Raw genomic sequence first — 24,156 nt, 5'->3', positions numbered from 1 at the left:
TGGAGGGCAGTATAGAATTTTCAGTTAGACAGTGTGATTGGCTGGAGCTGAACTAGAGGGACCGGAGGAAGTGTATATATGAATGGGAGTTAGTTAGCGATGTTGGAGCTTGGTGTTCATGAAGTCATCTAGAAGATGAAGATGGAAGAGGACCAGGGAAGAAGAAGGAAGATCTCAGAGGCAGGCAGAGTGGCTTGATGATGATGATAATTGGTATTTATTAAATTTGTATACTGCCTTTCATCCAAAGATCACAGGGCGGTTTACAACATAAAAATATAAAATGAGAACACAAAATACATAATAAAATAAAAACAAATCAATAAGCCAAAGGCCTGGTAATAGAGAAATGTTTTTGCATGGTGCCTAAAGATATGTAATGAAGCCACCAGGCGAGCCACCAATGGGGAGCCAACTCAGAAAAGGCTTATTCTCATGTTACTCCCCTCCAGGCCTCTCAAAGGCAGGCCTCAGATGATGATCACATGAGGAACCCGGCCACCAAATACCACACCAGTTGAAGTTTACAAACCATTTTTGGAGGCAGTCCCACACATAATGCTTTGCAGTAAACTAACCTAGAGGTTCAAATCACAGGCAACAGAAGTTAGGTGAGGCATCCCCAACCTGTGGCCCTCCAGATGTTTTAGCCTACAACTCCCATGATCCCTAGCTAACAGGACCAGTGGTCAGGGATGATGGGAATTGTAGTCCAAAACATCTGGAGGGCTGAAGGTTGGGGATGCCTGAGTTAGGCTATCCCTGTCCAGATAAGGGTCAGCTGGGCCACCAGCCAAAGCTGATGGAAAGCACTCTGCAGCACCAAGGTCATCTGAGCCTCAAGCGAAAGCAAAGGATCCAGGAGTACCCTCAAGCTAGGTACCCATTCCTTCAAAAGGAATGTAACCCCATCAAGAGCAGGCAACCTCCCAGCCATGTGGTCTAGTGAACCACCCATCAGCCATGCCTCAGTCTTAGCTGGATTGAGCTTCAGCTTGTTGGCCCTCATCCTGTCCATTGCCAAGGCAAGACAACAGTTCAGCACATCCACTGCTACACCTTCAGGTATAATGGAGATGTAGAGCTGTGTGTCATCAGCATATTGCTGACGTGCTCCAAAACTCCAGAGGTCTAGCGGTTTCATGTAGATGTTAAGCAGCATGGTGGATAAAATGAGTCCTGAGGAACCCCACATTGGAGGCTACACAGGGCCACCCCCCACCCCAAGCATCACCCTCTGGGAAATGACCATCCAGGACCAGAACCACTGCAAAATCAGTGCCACCCACCCCCAACTCAGACAGCCATTCCAGGTGGTGTCAAAAGCTGCTGAGAGATTGAGAAGAATTAACAGTAACATATTTCTTCCATCTTTCTCCTGACAGAGGTTATCGTGCAGAGTCCAAAGCAGTTTCTGGGCCAAAACAAGGCCCAAACCCCAATTGAAATGGATCGAGATGGCCAGAGACTTGCTGGGGCCAATTGAATCACTTGGCTTAGATGGGAGAGACAAGGGGAGAAACTGGGGAGAAGAGAGAAGCAGCTTGGGATGTTGGTCTCTAGTGGCTGGTAGGAGGACCAGAGGGAAGATTTCCAGGGCAGTAGAGCCAGACCAGCTTGAGGTTTAATAGGCCAGTAAAAGGCTGGGGGGGGGGAGGCTTCCAGCCCAGCCCCCAGTGACAGTGTTAGTGAAGCTTAATTGGGGTGCATAGAGAGATAAAGGGAGCATTTTGGGTAAGGAGTTTTTATAGGGTAACTAACTGCTTCCTTCAAGCTGTCTTAGTATATCATTAATATGTACTATAGTTGAATAGAAGCTGTTGGTACTTAAAAGGGCAGTAACAAGTTAACAAAGTGTGTGCTCATTTAAATATGCAGTACTATTTTAAAATAACCAGATAAGCCTGTGCACTTAATGATCTTGTAACAAATCAGCATAAATACATTTGTTAATGGTAACATCTGTATCCAGCTGGCTTTGTACCACTCCTCTACCCCACAATTCCTAGGTTATTGTTAAGAGCTCACAGGGAATAAGTGAGACTGAATTGTGTAGTATCCTGGGTCTAGGAGAACCCATTGGAGTGGAACTTGAAGTTTGTTAGTACAGAGTAGGTAAGTAAGTAAGTACTACTGCCACTGCCCCTTTGCTGTTAGCTAAGCTATGGTTTGGCTTAGTGTTCTGTGTGAATCCAGGTTCCTGGTTTATCTCTCCCAGACAAATCAAGTGCATATTTCAAACATTTCAGCGATTTCCACCCAGACACTGCTTCCAACTGCAGTATTCTGGTTATGGCAGGGAAATTCTGGATGTATGGCAACCCTAAATCTATAAAGCATATCTTGGGGTTGTTGTTTTCTTCCCTCCCTCCTACACTGCATCACTTCCTCATACCCTTTTAACTATAGCAAGCTTTCTTATCGTTCCAATAAGAAGCAAGTGTTTAGGACCATGGTTGTAAAAACAACAACTCAAGATGATGATATACCTCTCCTGTTCATCAGCATAATTTTCCTGAACATGGAGGCCTAGATTGTAGCAACCAAACAGACAGAAAGATCATCATAATTTTTTAAAGAAATAGCTCCAGCAGCAATCTGTTGTCATGGAAACAATTCTTCACCTTAAGGTGCTTGGTATTTGTCTTTCTGTTTAATGGCATTGCTTGTGTGCCTCACAGCTTCCATTCTCATTTGTTCTCTAACTCCAACAGGGATTCCTTGAGGCTGCTATAAGTTAGTTCCTAATTGCTGTATTTTATTTCTTAATGTTGACCTTCAATATTTTTTTGTCAATCATAAGTGCTTCATTCTTTTTAGCATGTCTGTATTTCACAGTGGTAATTTTTTATGCTGAACAGAGAATAATTTAAAATTCTCAAGTGCCCAATTTCCAAAATGAGATGAGGTAAGCTTATGTTCCCATTTTAGTGGTGAATAAAGGATACACAGAGAGATTCATTCATTGGAGCTGGTCTTGCCAAGGCAGAAAAACTGACTAGCAGCTTTGTACTGCCATATCTGTTTGACTAACTGGAAGATGGGTTAAAATTACAACAGTTTTATACCATCATTCGTAAACAGACTACTGGAGTATAAGGTTCTTTGATTGCAGAAGTACTTCTAACAGTCTTGGCATTGCAATGTACAGTTTCTCCAAGGCTATATATGCCAGCCACCTCATCAATGGCACACTGCGAAAGCTGTCTACACAAGCTGCTTGATTAACAATGGCTCTGAGTACACAATCATTTGGATCAGAATGCTACAAAACCATCTGAAACCAACCGCTTGAGACAATAATTTTTCCTAATATTTGGCTTGGTATAGTTCCTCTTGGCACAGTACACATTTTCACATTGTTCAAGAGCCAACAAGGGCTGCCATTCCTCTACATCGTTTGAATATTAGAAAGGAGATATTTCCAGTCTGAAACCCTCTGCATTTGAAATAAAAAAAAATGCTATTGAGACCATTACACTGCAAAAGTCGATGAAGAAGCCAGATATATTAAGTGAGTGGAGTCTTTAATTTGATTGCGTTAACAACAGGGATATATTTTCTCATAATGGGCCTGATAAGGACAAGGTAATCCTATGCTTCGCTTTTAAGATAGCATATAGTCAAACCTGAGCACAGAATGTACATCTGATATAGGGCATGGCTTAAAGCAAAAACCAACTGCTGCCATTTTGGAATCTTATCAGACTACCTTTGATTAAAGTGTGACTAGAAATGCTGAACTTTATTATCTGAAGGTGGTGGCAGAGAGAAAGTGTGATTGTGCTGTAAATTGGCTGAAGACTGAGGCTGCAACATGGGGCAGCCTTGGCAAGGGCCATGGATTAAGAAAAGCCTACTGGCCCCTGTTTGGTCCCCCAGCATGAGTGAATGGCTTCTAATTTTTTTTTAAAGGGATCCCCCAACCCAGGCTTAGGGGATAACATCCTTTGAAAACAGATAACAGCTAGATTGCACAAGCATGTGGTAATGAGCAAATATAGAATCTGGAAGTCACCGGGCCACCAAACCAAGCCACTTACTTCGAGAGGGTGGGGAGATATGGCTGACGGGGGTGGAAGTGGGAATAAGCAAGAAACATAAGTTGAAATGGGTGGGGAGATGTGTGAGGACAGTGGGGAGAGGAAGTGAGGGGTACATTTGAGGCATAAAACATTGGTGGGTTTTTTTAAAGAAAAGCCAGAGGCCAATGAGGAATGTTCAGTGGCCAAGGCATGTTATCAGCTGGCAAAGAAAAACAGAAAACCGAGGAGAGTGGAATGGGGTATCCTAGGGGATGCCTGTAGTCATGAACAGAAGCACTCTACACTGCAGCTTTTATTTTTATTTAGTGGGCCACACTTGTTTTGCAACTGCCAAACTGACCTAACAGACCTATTAGATGGTAAATATCATGGAGAGTTGTCCTCAGTAAGAGTTTTAGATGTTCAAAGCCCTCCAGAATTAAAATCTCAGCCCACTCTGCTGGTTTTACCCTGGGTACTAATTAGCCGGACCTATTGATGTGGTTGTGAGGTTTATGATTGATATATTCATGCAATACTGCCCTCTAGTGAGCCATTCAGTATCATTCTCAGAATAAATATCAGTTTTGAGGGAATCAAGCTGAAGTAAAACGAGCATTTCAGACTTGGAGCAATATTTGGAATAATCCTTTAACAAATAGCATGACTCTCAGCTAAAGTCAACACCTGTTTATTTTCCTGGTGGATTTCCAACTGATAAACTAGTCTTCAGACTGTTGGAACATATTCTCAGATTATAATGGCCTCCATTTTGGTACAACCCATTTCCTCCAGACTTCTGAAGATGTAATTAGAATTAGAAAGGATCCAAGGATCATCTACTGGCTCAACCCCTATGCAGCTGCCCCATACAGGGATCGAACCTGCAACCTTGGTGATATCAGCCCCACACTCCAATCCACTGACTATCCAGGGCGATTATCCTAACGAATTTAAACAGACGCTTTCGGAAGGGACTAATGGAACCATCGAATCCATGAATCATTTTCCCCAACGTGGGGCGCGATCCCACGACTCTGCGATTAAGAGTGTCCTCGCTCTACCGACTGAGCCACCTCAGCGAAGGTGTGATGAATGCTGGACACGCATGTTAAATCATTCAGTGAGCATCCTGAGAGCCAAACCACATATTACACACAGGCACATTCAGCTGCAGCTCAGGTCCCCGTTTCTTGTTTCAACAGCCACTTTGTGAGGGTGCAGTTGATAGGGGAGAAAGGCCAGCAGGAGGCACGCTTATCCTTTTCCCCACTCATCATTTCCTCATTGCAAACAGCCACAGGTGGCTGCAATTAAAATGCTTTCCTGGTGCATCACCTTGGTGCAATCACCTTTTAGTGCATTTTTTAAAACAAAAATGTTCTACATGACCCTAAAAAACACTGAAAGGAATATATGAAGAAAAGGACTAGAAGAAATAAAACATTTTAGAAATATAGACCAGGACTTGTGAACTACTATATGTGTAGCATTACACTGCATGTAGCATTTTACTTGTTACTGTGACTACAGTGTTCTTTAATATATTTGGATTTCTGCATCTGAAAGTTGAGACTGTGTATTATTTCCACCTTTAAATCAGAGGTGGGGGTGCTGCCCTTTCTTCCCTTTGATAAACACATCTAGGCCAGCTGCTGCCTCCTTGCTTGTCTGCCTGTTGTCATGCTGGAAATTGATGTGTCTTCATATTGGCAGCCGCACAAACTACTGTGTGATGACAGCCTTACATTTTACATACATAGGAAGATAGTTTACAGAGCAACCTTAACCCCCAAATCTGGTGGCTGAAGGCATTAGGCTGTAGCTTAGGTGCCTTTTTGCTGGAGAGGAACATGGCTGCTGGAGGCTCCTACTATGTGCATGCGAGTGGTTCAGAGGGGAGGAATCTGTGGCCCTTCAAATGTTGCTGGACTACAGCTCATATCATTCCTAACCATTGGCCATGCCAACTGGGGCTGATGGGTGTTTGCCTCCAACACAGGAAGACTACTAGTCAGTGGCATAGTGTGGGGGCACCAGGGGGGCCGTTGCCCTGGGTACACATTGGGCAAACCAGGCACACACACCCCTCCCGCAGAGATCAGGTGCACGAGCGCCCACCGTCACCAGTGGGGGCTAGGGAGTGCAAAGGGTGAAGAACACTCTCCATGCCCCACACCCTCCCGGCAGCGGCTAGGGCTGGATAAATGTGTTCTGCCCACCCTGGAACATATGCACATGCAACCTCCCTGGGCGCTGGCAGATGGCGCTACGCCCCTGCTATGAGTTAGTCAGCCTTAGTGCTGTTTTCATTGGGAGTACTTTGCATTAGGCCGCAAAACAGGTGTGGCAGAGTCAGCCTTGGATTCGTAGCCATTCTTCCTAGAGGCTCAACCACTAGCTTGGAGCTGGCTTGGTTATATCCCTCCCACCCCATTGTCAGTGCTGTTAATTTTTCAAAATGGAGATCTGCTATGTAAAATGTCACACAGCCCCACCTGCCATGGCCAGCACAAGCCAGCAGGGCTTTGGAGGACCATATACCACTTCACTGCCCCCTTTTGGCATTGCTATGCCCATGTATTTTTATTTGTTATATATTTTATTTTTCTGTTGGCCACTTTGAACATTGCTTGAAAAGCAGGACACAGATAACTTAAACAAATTTATGTAGGTGGACTTAGTCAGAAGTTTAGACAGAGAAGAAAACAACTTTCAATATGATTTCAATTCAGTTTCATCAGAACACACAGGCAATCCCACCAGGCGCATTCTGAGAGGGATTGGGCACGTTGCTAGTCCCCATCCAGTCTGGCATGATGTGTGTTGTGGTGCAACAACATCTGTAATACCTCAGGAACCGCAACTCCCCATATTAAGTGACCTAGACTAAGCGATCATCATCTGAGGCCCTTCTTTGTGTGACTCCTCCAGATGAGGTCCGGAGGGCACAAGAGAATGGGCCTTTCCATGGTGGTTCCCAACCTGTGGCATGCTCTCCCCAGGGAGGCTCACCTGGCACCTTCATTACATATCTTTAGGCACCCAGCAAAAACATTCCTCTTCTCCCAGACCTTTGGCTAATTAGGCAATCTATGGCTTTACAACCTGAGGGAGAAGGGATTATTTTGTTTGTTACTATGTTACACATTTTTGTGTTTCTATATAACTCAAAGTGATCTTGATGGGACGCGGGTGGCGCTGTGGGTAAAAGCCTCAGCGCCTAGGGCTTGCCGATCGAAAGGTCGGCAGTTCGAATCCCCGCGGCGGGGTGCGCTCCTGCTGCTCGGTCCCAGCGCCTGCCCACCTAGCAGTTCGAAAGCACCCCTGGGTGCAAGTAGATAAATAGGTACCGCTTACCAGCGGGAAGGTAAACGGCGTTCCGTGTGCTGCGCTGGCTCGCCAGATGCAGCTTTGTCACGCTGGCCACGTGACCCGGAAGTGTCTCCGGACAGCGCTGGCCCCCGGCCTCTTGAGTGAGATGGGCGCACAAACCCCAGAGTCTGTCAAGACTGGCCCGTTCGGGCAGGGGTACCTTTACCTTTACCTTTATGTTACACATTTTTGTGTTTCTATATAACTCAAAGTGATCTTGGAATGAAGGCTGATTTAGAAATTTAATAAATAATAATAACACCTGGAGGGCCAAGCATTCTCCATCCCTGTTGCTGACCCTGTCACAAAGCAACGAACATAGGTCGGGGGGGGGGGGGCAGATCCACACTGCTGCAACGACAGAACCTGGTGACAAAGGTTGTGCAAATATGTTGTTTGATTGGGAGCAAACCTTGCCCAGTGCAATGGGGCTTGCTCCTCACAGTAAATGCAAATGTGATTGTGCTGTTGTTGCCCGCAGAGGGCAAATAAGGTGATGCGGGGGCTCCAACGGGACCTCGGCTTATTATTATAGGGTCATACGCAGGGCCGGATTTAGGTTTGATGAGGCCCTAAGCTACTGAAGGTAATGGGGCCCTTCATATGTCCAGCTGTCCTTTGTCAACAACAAATTGTCGCTGTGTTTTGTACTGAATATATGGTATATAGTAATTTATGGACCTAATAGGTATCTAAAGCTATTTGCACATAACAAAATATGTATTTTATCAAAGTAATTGATGAACTGAAATGCAACCAGTCCATGCAGAATGTAGGCACCCTATATACAGAAATGAGCAAACCAGTGATATTTTAGGGAGCAGGCTAGCAGGCGGTGCCCATTACTTGCATCATAGGAGCCTTCACAACACAAGACACTGTTGCTGTATGTTGGTTTTATTTTATTTGTTTTTTATCTTATATTTTGGAAATGTACATCCAGGGTTTGTTTTCTTTAAATTTTGGGGGTCTCCAAGAGAGTGGGGCCCTAAGCTATACAGTACAGCTTGTTTAGCTTCTACGTAAATCTAGCACTCACACGGAAACAAACGAGCACCCCTATAAAAACAAAGGCAGTTGAGCCAATGCCTTGGTATCGCGCGAGGTCGGTTTCCATAGCAACGCGGGCCGAAGTAACCGTTGAGCGCGAGCCCTCCTACAGGCGGCAGAGTGGCGGCGGCGCCGTGAGCGGAGCGCGAGAGCAGAGCGGGCGCCTCGCCGTGAGAGCCTCCGACTCACTTCGCTCCGCAGGAAGTGCTTGCGAGCGAGCGAGCGCGCTCCTTTTCTTTTCCCCCGGAAGAAATTCCCGGTGCTCCTCGTGCGCAGGCCGGATCGGATGCTTGCTGCCGTTTCGGCTGAGGGGAGAGGAGCGGAAAGCGGGCCCGGCTGTTGCCTTACCTGAGAGAAGAACTTGAAATACGGTCTGTGTGTCTGTGTCTTACGCTTCGAGCGGCCCCCGCTCTCCCTCCGCGGCGCCTGGACCGCGAGGGCGTCGCGAAACGGGCTCGGAAGGAAAGGCGCTTCCCTCCCTGACCCCTCCTTCCTTGTAAGACACGAGAAACTTTTCTTCTTCGCTATTCCTTCCGAACTTCGGTACTATTTAAGTAGTTAACTTTTCCGGGTTTGTGGGTGTCACTCTTGGGAAGTTGTGGATATTTCAGTTTTATCGTCCTCGTTCTAAAAAATAAGGTAGCATCATTTCTATCACACACACACACAAAAAGGTTTGAAAGGAATTTGTGTGTCTCATCTCGGGCCAGGATATTTTATACGCCACGATTCATCCAGATTTAAGCATTGTAAACCCATTTATTCAAATAGAAAGGGACTTAACAATATGCTTAACTTCATTATGAGGAAATCAGTGCTTAGCTTTACGTGGATTTTTTTTTTAAGTATACAGGTGAAACTCAAAAAATTAGAAGTTCATTTATTTCAGTAATGCAACTTAAAAGGTGAAACTAATATATGAGATAGACTCATGACATGCAAAGTACTGGTACTAGGGATCGTTGCCCAGGGATGCTGGCATGAAGTTTTTAGCAGCTGGTACAACACCTGCACCATAGATGCCTGGCACATCTCTAAAAGTCGGTAGTTACACAGTGTGGAGCGAACCACAGAGAAATTTCTCCTTTCAGTCACCATATGGTGTACTTCCACTGGACATATTACAGCTAGAAGAGCTTCTGATGATAACTTTTGTGAGTGAGCTGGGCAGTAGGGAAGGAAGCAGTTCAAAGGTAATCTAGCTAGCACCCAGCTGTGCAAGACCTTGTAAGTCTATGGGAAAACCTTTGAAGTATTTGGTTGTGAGTTTAGTTGTGCCTGCTCCACACTTGAACAGCAGTGGACCTGGACTGGGTCCCTTTTGGGGACTTGACTGGCTTAGGATTCAGTAGGGCCTTCGCCAGCCTAGGTTCATCCCAGTAGGGCCCCAGTTCAATTACTTGTGCATATTAATTCCATTTATTTGGGTGTGTAACGTAGTGTATATTTCTGCCATTTTGAATGCTACCTCCTCTTAAGTAACTGCACCTAGGAGTGCTGAGTTTGGCTGTAATTTGGCATGAAGCAATATCAAATAGAAAGCTGTTGCAAAATACAGTGGTGCCCCGCAAGACGAATGCCTCGTAAGACGGAAAACTTGCTAGACGAAAGAGTTTTCCGTTTTGGGGGTGCTTCGCAAAACGAATCTCCTATGGGCTTGCTTCGCAAGACGAAAATGTCTTGCGAGTTCCTGCAGGTTTTTTTTCCTCCCCCCCCCCTTTTCTAAGCTGCTAAGCCGCTTATCAGCTGATCCGATAAGCCGCTAATAGCGCTAATCCGCTAATCCGTCAATGGGCTTGCTTCGCAAGTCAAAAAAACCGCTAGACGAAGAGAATCACAGAACGGATTCTTTTCGTCTTGCGAGGCACCACTGTAAAGATTTCTAGTATCCAATATACATTTTATTGGGCTATCTATTTATCAGGTTTCACAGAGGTTTATTTTTTTGTTCAAGTATCTGAATAAGCAGATAGGTGGGAATTAAAATAGAAGTGAAACACAACCCTGTGTTTTTGGAGTGCTATTGTCAGAGGAGCCTTATCCTTGTATTAATTTGCAAAGCCCTACTTAGGTCTAGGATACTTCAGGAATCACCTGACCCCTTCTATCCTAGCTCGATCACTGAGATAATCTGCAGGAGCATTGTTGCTCATTCCTCGAGTTGGCGAGGCTCACTTTATAACAACATGAAATAGAACCTGTCACGTCATTGTCCCAGTATTGTGGAATGCTGTGCCAATAGACATTCAGCAGGTGCTTGCTGTTTTAACTTTTGAATGCCTGCTGAAAACATCTTCATTCTGCCAGGCCTATGAAAGAAATTAAGAATACATTTTTATACAATGGTTAATTTATACCTGTTACTAACTTTTTAATACAGGCAACTTCTCATTTATGCACATTCAATATGTGTGTGACAGCACTAACAAGCATCAGCCCAAACCCAGAAGTGACCTGAAAATGTCACAAAATAAGGCAGGGGTGGAATGGTGTACCTCAGAACGTAACCCCCACATAAATGGGGGGGGGTTGCCTGTACGTTTTTACTGGATGGTTTTATGTATTTTTGTTGTAAACTGCTTTAATCCTTTTAATGAAATAGTGGTCTATAAATATGTTAAAAATAAATAGAAATAAATTATCTTGAGATTATGACAAGTATCTACTTGCTTGAAATTTAGGCAGCAATCCTGTGAATGCTAATTTGGAAGTAAGCCCATCGAATTCAATGGGATCAGATGGCTCTACGTAAAAAGAGGTGCTGTTTGTTACAAAAACATCTTTTAAATTGTAATACGCCTATAAATAGGGAAGGTGTAATGGCTTTGGAATCTGTACTGTTTACTGTTTCAAATACCTCAACAAGTGAATTACTTGAATTACATTTGCAGATTTGCTTAAAGACTTATTGTCCTTTACAGAAGTTCTTCTAAAACATAAGCCTCTGTGCAGGCCATATATGCTACCAGAATGTCTGGAGTTGAAGATGCTGCTGCTGTGCTATCTGAAGTGAACATTGGTGATTCATGCAAGCCATTAGATGAGCACAGAGAAGCCAATCCTGATGCAACCCCTAAAGATATTGTGGTCACTATTGGAGCTACCGTGCCAACTGGCTTTGAGCTAACTGCAGCGGATGAAGTACAAGAGAAGCTAGCATCAAAGTCTACAATTAGCAAGGACCGAGGGAAAATATATTTTGAAATTCCCGTAACCAGCCTTCCAAAGGTTTGCAGATTTTATTATTTGAATAATATATCCTGTTAATCTGGAAACAGCCAAATACCAGCGCAACCGCCACTGTATGTTTCGTTTTCCTGGAATGGGGAAATGTGTGATCACTGTGCGATCAATGTGTGATCACTGACACGTACAATGACCCAGAATGCAACCCTAGGGGAAAAAGGGAGTTGTTTGCATTTTATTTTGAAATAATGGTACTTTTATGCCAATCCTTACACATCTACATTCTGTCCTATGAGGCTTACTCCCAAGTAAGTAGATACAGGACTGAAGCATTTAATACCATATCACACTTAATTCTGAAGAGAGGTGCATGTGCATTATTTATGCATTTCTGCAAATAGAAACTACAAAAATGAAACAAAAAATTGTATTTAAAGTTTACAGTGATATAACACAAAATATCCTCAAGACATGAAATGCCCTCAGACACAACACATGTTTTGTTTTACATTTTTTAAGATAAAGACAGCCACTACAAATTGTTGGCCTACTGCAGAACTTAAGTACAAGTGACAAATATCAAAAAAGGAGAATACAGCATTAAAGAAGATTGTCTCTAATTTCATTTAGGTTCACCAGTTAAGGTCCGTGGACAATTTATTTGTTGTTGTTCAAGAATTCAAAGATTATCAATTCAAGGAAACTAAGGTAGGTTGTTTCTCTCTCTCTCTCTCTCTCTCTCTCTCTCTCTCTCTCTCTCTCTCCCTCCCCCCACCTTGTATGTACCAGTATGTAAAGAGGTAGCCTAGTTAGTCTCTTGCAGCAAAAAATTGTTCGTCGTTGTTTTTCTTTTTGTGTATATGTACCCACCACTTTTGCTGCCTCTTTGACACATCTGATGACATTGACATCCTATGAAAGTATTCTAAAGAACTGCAGAACATTATTTTCCTTCTGAACACACCCCATCTGTGCCACATGTGAGAGTGCTTTTTAAATACAGGATAATTTCAGTAGTTGTCTATGTGATATGAAGGTGTGGCTGTTGGTGAATGGGGTTGAAAGCTTAATGACATACACGGACCATTTCACGTACCTAAACTTCCACCATGGTAGGCCCAATCTCTAATGTGCCATATCTTCAGCAGGGCAGCAGCTGCTCCAGATAAACTCAGCTACTCTTCTGAAATTTAGCAAACATAGAAAATAATAAGTTGTATTAAATGACTTTTATGGATACTTTCTCCTGATACGTTTTAGGAAGAAGCTCTGAAGGATTTAGAGGACTTGGTTAAGAAACTGCCATGGACTGACCCTTTGGATGTGTGGAGGTTAAATACAAGCCTTAAGAAAAGAAAAACAAGGCGGAAAAAGGGCAACCAAACCAATGCAAAGAAAGAGAAACAAGAGGATGATGGGAGCAGGGAGCAAGCAGTTGATAAAAAACTGCACGAACCTGTGCAAAATGTTTTCGAGGCTACTGATGTCCAAGACCCAGAAAATACAGATGAAATTGTGCAACCAGGTGATGATGAACTGTCTGATTCTAAAGAAGAATTGACATCCAATGGTGAAAGCAAAGATGGATCAGGTGACTGCAAGAAGTGTGAAATGAAAGCTGAGACGCTGAAGTTCCGGGTAACATGCAACAGAGCTGGTGATAACCACAGCTTCAAATCAAATGAGGCGGCGAGAGATTTTGGAGGAGCTGTGCAAGATTTCTTTCAGTGGAAAGCAGACATGACAAATTTTGATGTGGAGGTGCAGCATACTTTTCTCTCCCCCGCCCCCATTAAAATATTACTATTACTGCATTAATAGTAGGGGTGGGTTAAAATATGACAGAATTTACATGTTTTAGCAATAAGCAGTAGTCTGCTTCTGACATGATAAAGTTCATGTGATCAAAGTTTTTGCTTATGTGTGCTATTAACTGCAATTTTAACATGCCCTAACCCTAAAGTGGGGTTATCTTAACAATGGCTTATTTGGAACAAGCTAGCTTCAAAATCATTATAATTAAGATTAGCCAGAGCCTATTGTATTTGGATTAAAAGAAAAGCTACAGTTAACAAAAACAACAACAACAGATGTGAAAACATCTGATCTTGCAGCTGTGTCAAATGAAGAAAGGAGAGTGGGGGAGCATTGAACGTGGCAGCTAGACTGGTGACTGGGAGTGGTGACTGGGAGTGGCCGCATAACACCGGTCTTGAAAGACCTACATTGGCTCCCAGTACGTTTCCGAGCACAATTCAAAGTGTTGGTGCTGACCTTTAAAGCCCTAAACGGCCTTGGTCCAGTATATCTGAAGGAGCGTCTCCACCCCTTCTGGCAGTTCCCTCACTGCGAGAAGCCAAGTTACAGGGAACCAGGCAGAGGGCCTTCTCGGTAGTGGCGCCTGCCCTGTGGAACGCCCTCCCACCAGATGTCAAAGAGAACAACAACTACCAGGCTTTTAGAAGACACCTGAAGGCAACCCTGTTTCGGGAAGCTTTTAATGTTTGATGTATTATAGTATTTTAATATTCTTTTGGAAGCCGCGCAGAGTGGCTGGGGAAGCCCAGCTAGATGGGCGGGGTATAAATAATAAATAATAATAATAATAATAATTATTATTATTATTATTATTATTGAAGCCCAAGGCTTGCTGTGTTCTGTTCCCATCATGGAAAACCATAGCTTTTCTTTATCTTGATGTCTGAACCAGCTCAAACTAAAATGGAGGTGGCTATGTTAGTATTAATTTATGTTGAGATTTCATACTGGGACCACTGGTCACATATACTGGCCAGTCTAAAATTACATCTTTTACATTAGATATAACGTAGCCTTCCCAGTTCGAGAGATTTAGGGTTGGAATGACTGACAAACAAGTGCTGACTAATGGTCTCAAGTTTGCCCAACTGCAAGATACCTGATTCTATGTTACAAGGAAACATAGTGGAGGTTGGATATAGTGTTTTCTATCTCACTTCCTTGTAATCTGCAAAAGTGGGGTGGGAAGAATAAATGTTCTAAGAATTAGTTGGATTGCTGTATATTTTAGTGGTTGGCATATGTTTTCCTAGTTTCCCCCCACCTCAGACTCCACTTCACCTAGCAAAAATACACCAGTAGATGGTCATTGCTTTCTTTGCATTACCTCAGGCAGGGGTGCTAACTTGAATAAAATATTGTGGGGGCCCAGGGAAGCCCTGCCCCGCATAATAAATCATGTGACACAGTGCACACATACCATTTGAGTGGCAATGCCTATCAACTTCATGGGGACCCAGCCCCCTCAAATATTGTATTTTGGGGCCAAAGCCCCCCACAGCTCCTAGAATTTGGCTCCCATGACCTTAGGATTTCTAATTCCTAGAATTCCTAGCCTGGGATGTTTCAGCTGTTTGCCTTTTTCAGCTATCCTGTCATAGCTGTTGGAAGGGACAGGTAGCAAAGGATGAACTAGATCCTGGGAGACTAAACAGGTTATGTGGGTCAGATTGTTCATCTCCCAAGTATAGGAAGACTATGGAAGATAGCCGTTTAAAGGATAAAATTTTGGAAAATCCTACATTAGCACTTCAGTGAGGTAGTCTATTCTGTTTTTTGTCTATATATAATGTAAGGGACTTTTACTCTAGGTTCTCCTCAACATCCACAATAATGAAGTGGTAGTGGGGATTGCCTTAACAGAAGAGAGTCTTCATAGAAGAAATATTACCCATTTTGGACCCACAACTCTTCGATCTACTCTAGCTTATGGTATGCTCAGGTAAGGAAACTGGAACAGTTGCAAGATCTCTTAAAACATATGTTCTCTGTTCAAACTTGTTGTGTAACTGCATGTTCTGCATATTCTGCCACTTTAAACATCAAACAGAAGACAGCCTCAATGTACCTTACATTAGCGGGCAATTAAGTATTTATTGTGGTCAGTTCCTGAGTGTGGAACTCCTTTCCTTTAGAAATAATCCTCCTCAAATGAAATACTCCTGTGTATCTCTTCCCCTTTTTGTAAAAAAAATTATTTTAATGTTGTTAAGGGTATTAATTTTTTTCTATTATGTCCTACAGCCTATAGGGACCATATTTATACAGTATGCTTGGGATTTTTAAGATCAGACATGTATTTGGCAGTGTCTTTGATGTGATTCACTATTTAACACTTTGCCCTTGATTTCTGCCCAGAAATTCAAAAGAGGAAGTTGGATGTATTTTTCAAAGAAGCAGCATTTTTTCATTTTTTTATGTTTGTTATAATAATTTTATATTTTGCCTTTGTCTTTATTATACAAACTTTGGTCCTAATTTTGTTTAGGCTTTGTGATCTTCAGCCAGCGGACATAATAATTGATCCAATGTGTGGTACAGGTGCTATACCAATAGAGGTACTGTAGCTTTTTATCTTTTCAGTTTTAAAGTAAAGCATAAAATACCTTACCCAACTTGGGTTGCAACCCTATTATTAGGAAGTACGTACTGTTAAATCCAGTAGTACTAGGTTGTTCTTAGACATGCATTGGATTGCACCATGTCTACTGACAATCTGGGGCAAAGCAGTCTGATGGGCAGGGTGCAAATAATAAAATTATTATTATTATTATTTATTAGTAGCAATATCTTCAGATTTGATAGTAAACTACGAAACCGCCTAATCCCTTGAAGTCCCAGAAATGTCCTGGCATGTTAATGTATTATTGTAACACATTGTGTAGGATTTGGTGTACTGGAACATAAGGGTGACAAAACAGCCTTAAACATCTCTACATGGAAATCAGACTGGGTTCAAAGGGATTTACTCCCTTGTTTGATTAGGATTGTAGACTTTGATTCCTTATGCTATGTTGTGTAAACATTATGACCAGATAAGTTGCACATCCTCAGGATAGCATGATGTATAAACCATTTCTACTTCCACAACTATGATTAAGTATAAGTGCTTGGTCATCTTTAATGTAGTCTTGGAAATCTTTGTAGCACCCCTAGGAGACAGGCCAATATTACTGCAGTGCTGGTCCTGTATAAGATCCCACAGCTCAATGTGGGAGGTATTTTCAGCAGGTGTCAGATACAGAATTTTCTCTCTACCTGTTGTGACTCTCTGGCTTAAAGGTCTTTCCAGAATCTAAGCAAGGTGAAAGAACAAATTGCTCTCCTCTGAGCTGGGATCACAGTGTGGAAACCTCATCTTGGTTAGCTTGGGCTTTTGTCTAACGATCCTCCCTCCCACAAAGGGAATAATTTCTTAGCTGCCATGCAGAGACATAGAGTAAAAGTTCCAGTCTAAAGTCATTTTACGTGGGTGGCTTGCACATCTGCTTTCTGTTTGTTTGACCCTTGGGATTTCCTTGGCACTACAGCAGAGAAATCCCCACCCCCTTACTTGGGGTCGTAGGCTAAGGATTAGTTCGCCTTCTGATAATTTGTGCCATATAATTCATTCATAGATGTTATCTCCTAGAATTAGATTTCAGTTGGGTTCTTGCATTGCTGCTAAGTTTGCTGTTTCTTTCTCATTGATAGGGGGCTACTGAATGGCCTAACTGCTACCATATGGCTGGGGATAACAATCCACAGGCTGTGAAGAGAACAGCAAATAATATCGCCTCTTTACTGAAGCAAATTCAAAGTAAAGAAAGGTGGGAATTAAGTACCCAGTGGTGGTTTATGCCATATATTTGTTTTGCCGTTTGTTTGAGTAACTTTTTCATAGTCACTAAGATATTTTTTTAAAAAATGTTTCCCAGTTCATTAACTTGGGCTTGTTGGTATGGTATGAAAAATTTCTTCCAAGTAATAACTCCTTATCTGGTTTTTTGTTCTTAACAGCACACCTGCAGGCAAACCTATAGATAGTATTCAGTGGGATATCTGTAGTCTACCTCTGAGGACTGGCTCTGTGGATGTCATTGTAACAGATATGCCATTTGGAAAGAGGTAAATGATGGGTGTTTTGCAGCCATGTTTCTGGTCCAGAGCCTTACAGGTACAATGAAGCTTCCAAACGAGGAAATAATTGCTGGATTTGAGTGTAGAACTGCATTGTAGAGTTACCAAGTTGAAAACGATTGCATTTCTATAGGTCTCCATCTCTGTTCAGGTGATGGTCAACATAGCTTTGGGTCTTGATCTTTATTCCTTTTTTCTTATTTTTAAAAAATTCTTTATTAGCTCCAATAAAGTAAATACATAAATATTTGGACAAATAGTCGTAATATTGCAACAGGCTGAAAGCAGCATAACGTTGAACATTATCATTAAGCTTATTATTCCAAAATATTATGAAGAAAACCCACAGATTAGGCTGGTTCATATGTATTCTTTTATAATAAGTTAATGTAATCATTGTTACTATAGACCAGATTTTTTTCCAAACCATGTACATAAAGTAGGAGATAAACATTTTTCCAGATTTTGGCTATAACAGTCACAGCAGTTACAAGGTTGAATAATATTTCTCAGCCATTTTCCTGGATAACATCATTCAGATACCCAAGTAACAGTATTTTAACTTCTAAAGGTATGTGATATCCCAATATACCAGAAATGTAGCCTGTACAAATTTCAAAAAAGTTTGTATTTGAGAGCAGTTTCAAAAGGTGTGTACAGTGGTACCTCGCTTTTCTAATATCTCCGTTGACGAACATTTTAGTTTTCGCCGTAAATCCAGAAGTAAATGCTTCGGTTTCCGAATACGCCTCAGAGGACTTGCTGTCGGCTATTGAGTTTTCAGTTTTCGAACGTTTCAGAACTCAAACTGTCTTCTGGAACATATTACGTTTGAAAACCGAGGTACCACTGTATATACCTTGCTTTGCTCGATCCTCATCACCAGCGTTTATCTGATACCCACTTATATATAAAGTTTCTTTTGTGGGGTGTTAAGTAGCACTGATAAATGGTCTTAAAATAATTATTTGGATCTGCTGAAATGCAATTCAATTGTTTCCTAGTTATTCTTTGACCTGAATCTTGTTGCCATTTTTTCATGTATGGAACCTCATTCCAATCTAAACCAAAGGTCATAAAAAAATCCATTTGTTCTCTTCCTGGTTTCCCCATATTTATGTACTGCGTAAGAGGTTGCACCTCTGATCTGAAAGTATTGGAACAGTATGACTCTGTCCTTCCATAACTCCTGTAAACCCCTCAGTGGTCAAAATGACCCAACCCTGTAACATCTTCTTTATACACTAGTGGCCAAAATTGTGGAAAGTGTATTTCCGAGGTTTGATGGCTCATAACACACTTTTTAATTTAGTAATACCATAAAATTATATATCAATGGAAAGATAATTTAATGAAGAATGTAATGCAACAAGGTTTGTTCAGTTATCTTTATTCTATCAAAAATTATAGCCAAATAACAAAAAAGGAGTGTTTAGAGAGCCAATCAGGTATCATCTTGTAATGAATAATCCTTCATAAAATTTATTGCATTACATTCTTCATTAAATTATCTTTCCATTGATAAATAATTTTATGGTATTAATAAAAAAAAGTGGTGTTATGAGCCATCAAACCTCGGAAATACACTTTTCCAAAAGGTTTCCACAATTTTGGCTACTAGTGTACTTTTTAAACTGGTATTTTGCCATTGCTTTAAATCATTTAAGTACTGTATTCCTATTTCTGGATTTAGAAATTCATTGTAATATTTAATTATTTTATTAATAATAACATTCTGCAGTGAAATTGTCTTGGATAGGTTCATAATCTTCTTTAGAAATGTGTGCAGATTTCCAAGACATTGTTGGGCCCATTTCTTCATTGTACGTGGCTGATTTTCCAGCATGGTATTTAGTGTTAAAATAGCTCCATAATCAGTTTCTCTTTTGCACCTTAAGATGGGAGGAACATTCCCTGCAAATATTCAGTATTTGTTCAGGAAATCCCTTGCTTTAAGATGCTTAAAAATTGCTTATACGGTAGAGGGTAGGAGCAAACAAGAGGGTAGGAGCTGCTGACTCAAGATAGGAAATTCTACCGTCTACAAATCTTTTTTGAAGTTTAGTTAAATCTGAGATTATCAAGGTTCTACATAACCAACCAGATTCCAAACTGGAGACCTTATTCTTCACTTGTATTCATGCAACCCTCTACGCAATGTTCATTCAATAAATTATTAAAAGCAAGGCAGTATGAAAGGCTTGGATTCTCTCCCCACTCCGCCTCGTTAATTTGAAAGGAGTTGCCGTTGATTAAATATATGGATAAACTCACTACTATGGGCAAGAAATACTGGACAATAGACTATTTGTACTTCTAAGTTTCCTTTCTGTTGCTTCTCAATTTCACTCTAGGATAGGGTCTAAGAAAAAGAACTGGGATCTCTACCCATCCTGCCTTATGGAGATGGGCCGGATCTGCAGACCAAGGACTGGCAGAGCTGTGCTGCTGACTCAAGATAGGAAATGCTTTGCCAAGGTAAGTAGTGGCTAGCTAACCCCCAGGCATTTGTTAACAGTGCCTTTTGCTCTTCACTGCTGAAGGCAGGACAATGGTATTGCTGTTATCTAGGATAAATGCTGCCAGAACTGAAAATCAAATATTCTTGTTTCAGTATAGAGCAATTTGCTGCCATTTAGAAAAGACTAACTCTCTTATAGCATTATCAATTTTCATTTCTCAACTGTGTAATATATATTATTCTAGATCCCAAATTGTGCTTTTAATCTAAGGATAAAGGGCTCCCTCAACCTAAAAAAAAAAAAGCCAGGAAGGGGGGTGGACAGGGGGGAGAAACTGATTTTTCTGGTACACTATGTGTACCAGACATATAGGCACATTTTCAATAGCAAGTGAAAATGGAAGAATATCTAACTTGCATATCTGCTTGTCAAGAGAAATTTGCCACTCGTTTGCATTTCAGGCCTTGTCAAAAATGGGACACCTATGGCGAAAGTCTCACACCATCTGGGTGAATGTTGGGGGACTCCATGCTGCTGTGTACCTTTTGAAACGCTCTGCAGAAAAAAATTAGAGAGACAAGATCATACTGGTAACATCTTGCTCAATTTACTGACCACACATGCACTCTTTCTGAGGGCTATCTGTTTATTGTTTCCCTGTGATTCTGAGTCAACCCATCCTTACGATATTGAATGGAGTAAAAAAATAGGAGCAAGTGAGCAAGCTTGCTGGTCCAAGGATCAGTTGTGTCATACCTAACTAGAAACTCTTGAAGGAGTTTTCAGAGCTTAAATAGAAAAGTATAGCCAATTTGTTAATGAAACTAGTAACTCTTCAATGTGCCTGTGAACCTGAGTTACTGTTTCAGTTGGGGTGCAAAAGTATTTTTCGTATTCATAGAGCAAGTTATCCTGTTTCCTACTACAGGACAGCTAATTTAAGATGAAAATATTTTGCCATTGGAGAAGCACCTCCGCATTGTTTTGTTTAGTTGCCAAAAGTAGGCAACTAGTTTGTTGCTTCTGTTCATTATATGATAAGCTGTATCCCAGAATCCATTTGTTCAACAACTTCAGAGCTCAATAGTGCTGCCTGTTTTCTCACCTGCTACCTCAATTTATGCCTCAATTCACTTGTTTACTTTGATCTGCCATGTATATTGCTGAGAATGTGTACTATCAGCCTCAGCATATTTCTGTAGTCATGGTTTTGATTTGGAATAAGACTTGAAAAATGCTGTAATAGCCTTCCCTGTGTACTGCTACTGTTGGTTTTGGACACAGGATAGATTTAGATGAGAATATTTAGTGTGGAGAATATTTAGTATTTAACCTGATAATATAGCTAGTTATGTCATCTCTTAACAAATAATATACTCAAAAGTTCCCTAACAGTAACCTATAATAATGCTTATGCACCATCCAATGACCAAGGTTTATTACAGCTGTGTTCAAGAGATGTTGCCTGTGGGTTGTGTCCATTGTTTATATGTGTACTGAAACTGATTTGTCAAATTTGGGAGCCTTTTCCTGTGAGCTTGAAAAGAATAGCTAAAATACTACTCTAAAATATATGTTGAATGCACTGTTCTTCAGTCTAGAAAGCATTTAGGGGGATGAAACATATATTATACATGCTTGAAATTTTTAATTCAGATTTTGAGCTAAAGGTTTAGGAGGGGGAGAGGAATTAATGCTTGTGAGATAAGAGATGAGCTACATGCAGCTGTAAAAGGCTATGAATGAAGTTCTTTCATGAGAAATAAAGCACCAGCACTGTTCCAATTACTGTAAAAAGGTAGCTCTTTGTCATTAGAACACTTTTGCCCTCCCAAGTTGCCATTTCTTTCCTATCTATGGGGGTTACTTTGGTGTTTCTCACTGTTGTTGTAGCATTTGAATTTTGATGTTATAATTTTACCTCTGTGTAATAAAGTTTTTACCAGAGCTATCTGCCTTTTGTTCTGCTGTTCACTTGGGTCACATAAAATGAGGTTAGTACCGTATTTTTCGCCCTTTTCTCCAAAAATGAAGGGGAAATGTGGGTGCGTCCTATGGGGCAAATGCAGGCTTTCGCTGAAGCCTGGAGAGCGAGAGGGGTCAGTGCGCACCGACCCCTCTCGCTCTCCAGGCTTCAGGAAGCTCTCTGCAAGCCTTGGGAGCCCGCGGGAGTTCCCGCCGGGCTCCCAAGGCTTGTGGACAGCAGCCTGCAGCCCGAAACCTGGGGAGCGCAGCGGAGCGCACCCCGGGCTTCGGGCAGCTCTCCGCAACCCTTGGGAGTGTGGCGTGACTTCCCACCGGGCTCCCTAGGTTTGTGGATAGCAGCCTGTTCTGGGGTCGGGGGAAGCTCGGGCTTCCCCAGGTCCGCGCCTGGGGGGTAAATGTTTTTTTTTCTTTATTCCCCCCCCCCAAAAAAAAAACTAGGTGCGCCCTGTGGGGCGAAAAATACAGTAGTTTATTTTCAGGAAACTATATTTAATAATTTCTTAAGCCGCAAAGATTATCAGTGGAAGTCTATCATCTATTCATCCATATTTATGACTAGCTCAAGTGACCCTTGAGTCTAAGGCCCAAGCCTGCAGTATTTTAAACATAATGATACAATTGTTGAAACCTCCAGGGGGTGAATCTTAAAACTTTCAAGTTAAAAATAAATAAAAACCCTGCTTCTCCCCCCACCCCGAAAAAACTAACTCGAAGTGACTCACAACAATAAATTAATAACACATACATTAAAACCAGCATAAAAAATCTGAAGCATTCATTTTTTAAAGGCAGAATTTAAAACATCTCATTAAAATATATTACTGTCAGTTCTGGTGTTTGAAATTCCCCAGGCGCGTTTTACGACTGGCGCAGGTCTGATTGTGACCACATGGAGAACTCTGGGTACCAGGTCGCTGACTGATATCTACATGCTGGCCCCTCCAGCTTTCTTAAGCAGGTAAGCAGAAGAGTTTATTTACTGCATTGATATCCCACCTTTTTCTCCAAAGAGTGCATGGTTCACCCCCCCCCTTCTCAGTCAGTCCCTACAACAACCCTGTGAGGTAGCTTAAGAGGCTGTGACTGACCCAGGGTCACCCTGTGAGCTTCATGACTAAGCGAGGATTTGAACCCTGATCTCACAGGTTGTAGTCCAGCGCTATAACCAATACACCACACTAGCTTCCTAGAGTACTTCTGCTATTGGACAGCTATATAAATAAATAGGTGGAAAACAAAATGTCACTTAAAGAAGGATCTGAAATATTTTCCTTGGAACTCAGATTTGTTTTATTCTGGACTGTTTTACTTGATGCTTTAATATGTTGTAAACTGCTTTGAGATTTTTTCTTTATAATGTGGTATAGAAATGAAAATTATTATTATTATTATTATTAATAATAATAATAATAATAATAATAATAATAAACCCCACTGTTGATAAGGCACCTGGACATCCCATTGTGGTGACCGTAACCTATGTTTAAGGTGCCATTCGATAATTAGCTTATATATCTGAGCTTCTAACATTGGTTCTGGTAGACTTCTGTAAGTATAATGGTGACAGCCACAGTGTAACAACTACAGTGGTACCTTGATTTTCGAACAGCTTAGTTCTCTAACTACTTGGAACCCGAACACTTCAAATCCGGAAATGAGTGTTCCGGTTTTTGAACTTTTTTTGGAAGCCAAACATGCTCCGATTTGAGTGCACACTTCGGTTTTGAGCAAGCGGCTTGGCCCCAGCAGTGACTGCCGCTACTTCCTTCCCTTCCCTTCCCTCCCTCTGCTGGGAAGCGCCTCTTTTCGGTACAAAGTGGAGTTGGGCGGCTCCTCGGAATGTAAGTGACTCCGGAGTAGGGAGCCTTGGAAGTTGGCAACTCTACCGCAGCGCACAGAGAGACGGGGGGAATCATGTGGTCAGTGTGGGTGCCGCATTCCCGAGCGGGGGATCAGGGCGGTCGCACAGGCTCCACCCCACCCAGCTCAGCGTCAGCCAGCTAGGAGCACAACTGAGCAGTCTCTGCCTCCTCTCCATGCTTTGTTGCTGCTGCCGCGTCCTGGTGCTGCCATGCCAAAAACACGCAGGCAGTGCCACCCCAACCAGCCTATGGCTGCCGCTTTATCATGCTGCC

General features: G+C 42.0%; 1 protein-coding gene across 6 annotated transcripts; it reads left to right on the top strand.

Annotated features, from left to right (window-relative positions):
• Nucleotides 1–120: 120 nt before the first annotated feature.
• On the top strand, nt 121–21,986 carry THUMPD3 (THUMP domain 3 tRNA guanosine methyltransferase). 6 transcript variants are annotated; one of them, XM_082210113.1, is made up of 10 exons: nt 121–180; nt 11,403–11,678; nt 12,267–12,344; nt 12,897–13,397; nt 15,266–15,396; nt 15,943–16,012; nt 17,148–17,263; nt 17,454–17,561; nt 19,928–20,051; nt 20,497–21,986. In XM_082210113.1, the coding sequence occupies exons 1-10, from the start codon at nt 136–138 to the stop codon at nt 20,605–20,607; spliced, it is 1,560 nt and encodes a 519-aa protein (XP_082066239.1). In that variant the 5' UTR covers nt 121–135; the 3' UTR covers nt 20,608–21,986. The 6 variants fall into 6 exon arrangements, with proteins under 6 accessions (XP_082066239.1, XP_082066244.1, XP_082066241.1 ...); XM_082210118.1 differs by having other exon boundaries at nt 158–180; nt 11,372–11,678; XM_082210115.1 differs by lacking the exon at nt 121–180 and adding an exon at nt 8,567–8,821 and having other exon boundaries at nt 11,372–11,678.
• The last annotated feature ends 2,170 nt before the right edge of the window (nt 21,987–24,156 follow it).

This window comes from Podarcis vaucheri (assembly GCF_965113315.1).
Source record: "Podarcis vaucheri genome assembly, chromosome: 2".
Taxonomy (NCBI): Eukaryota; Metazoa; Chordata; class Lepidosauria; order Squamata; family Lacertidae; genus Podarcis; species Podarcis vaucheri.
The sequence above is the reverse complement of the archived record's forward strand: the minus strand, read 5'-3'. Positions and strand labels throughout refer to the sequence as shown.

Excerpts from the sequence above, each read along its gene's own strand:
- THUMPD3 (XM_082210113.1), top strand. The coding sequence starts at position 136 with ATGAAGATGGAAGAGGACCAGGGAAGAAGAAGGAAGATCTCAGAG. Across the intron at positions 12,345-12,896 it reads ATCAATTCAAGGAAACTAAG|GAAGAAGCTCTGAAGGATTT; the intron begins GTAGGTTGTTTC and ends GATACGTTTTAG. Across the intron at positions 15,397-15,942 it reads CTAGCTTATGGTATGCTCAG|GCTTTGTGATCTTCAGCCAG; the intron begins GTAAGGAAACTG and ends AATTTTGTTTAG.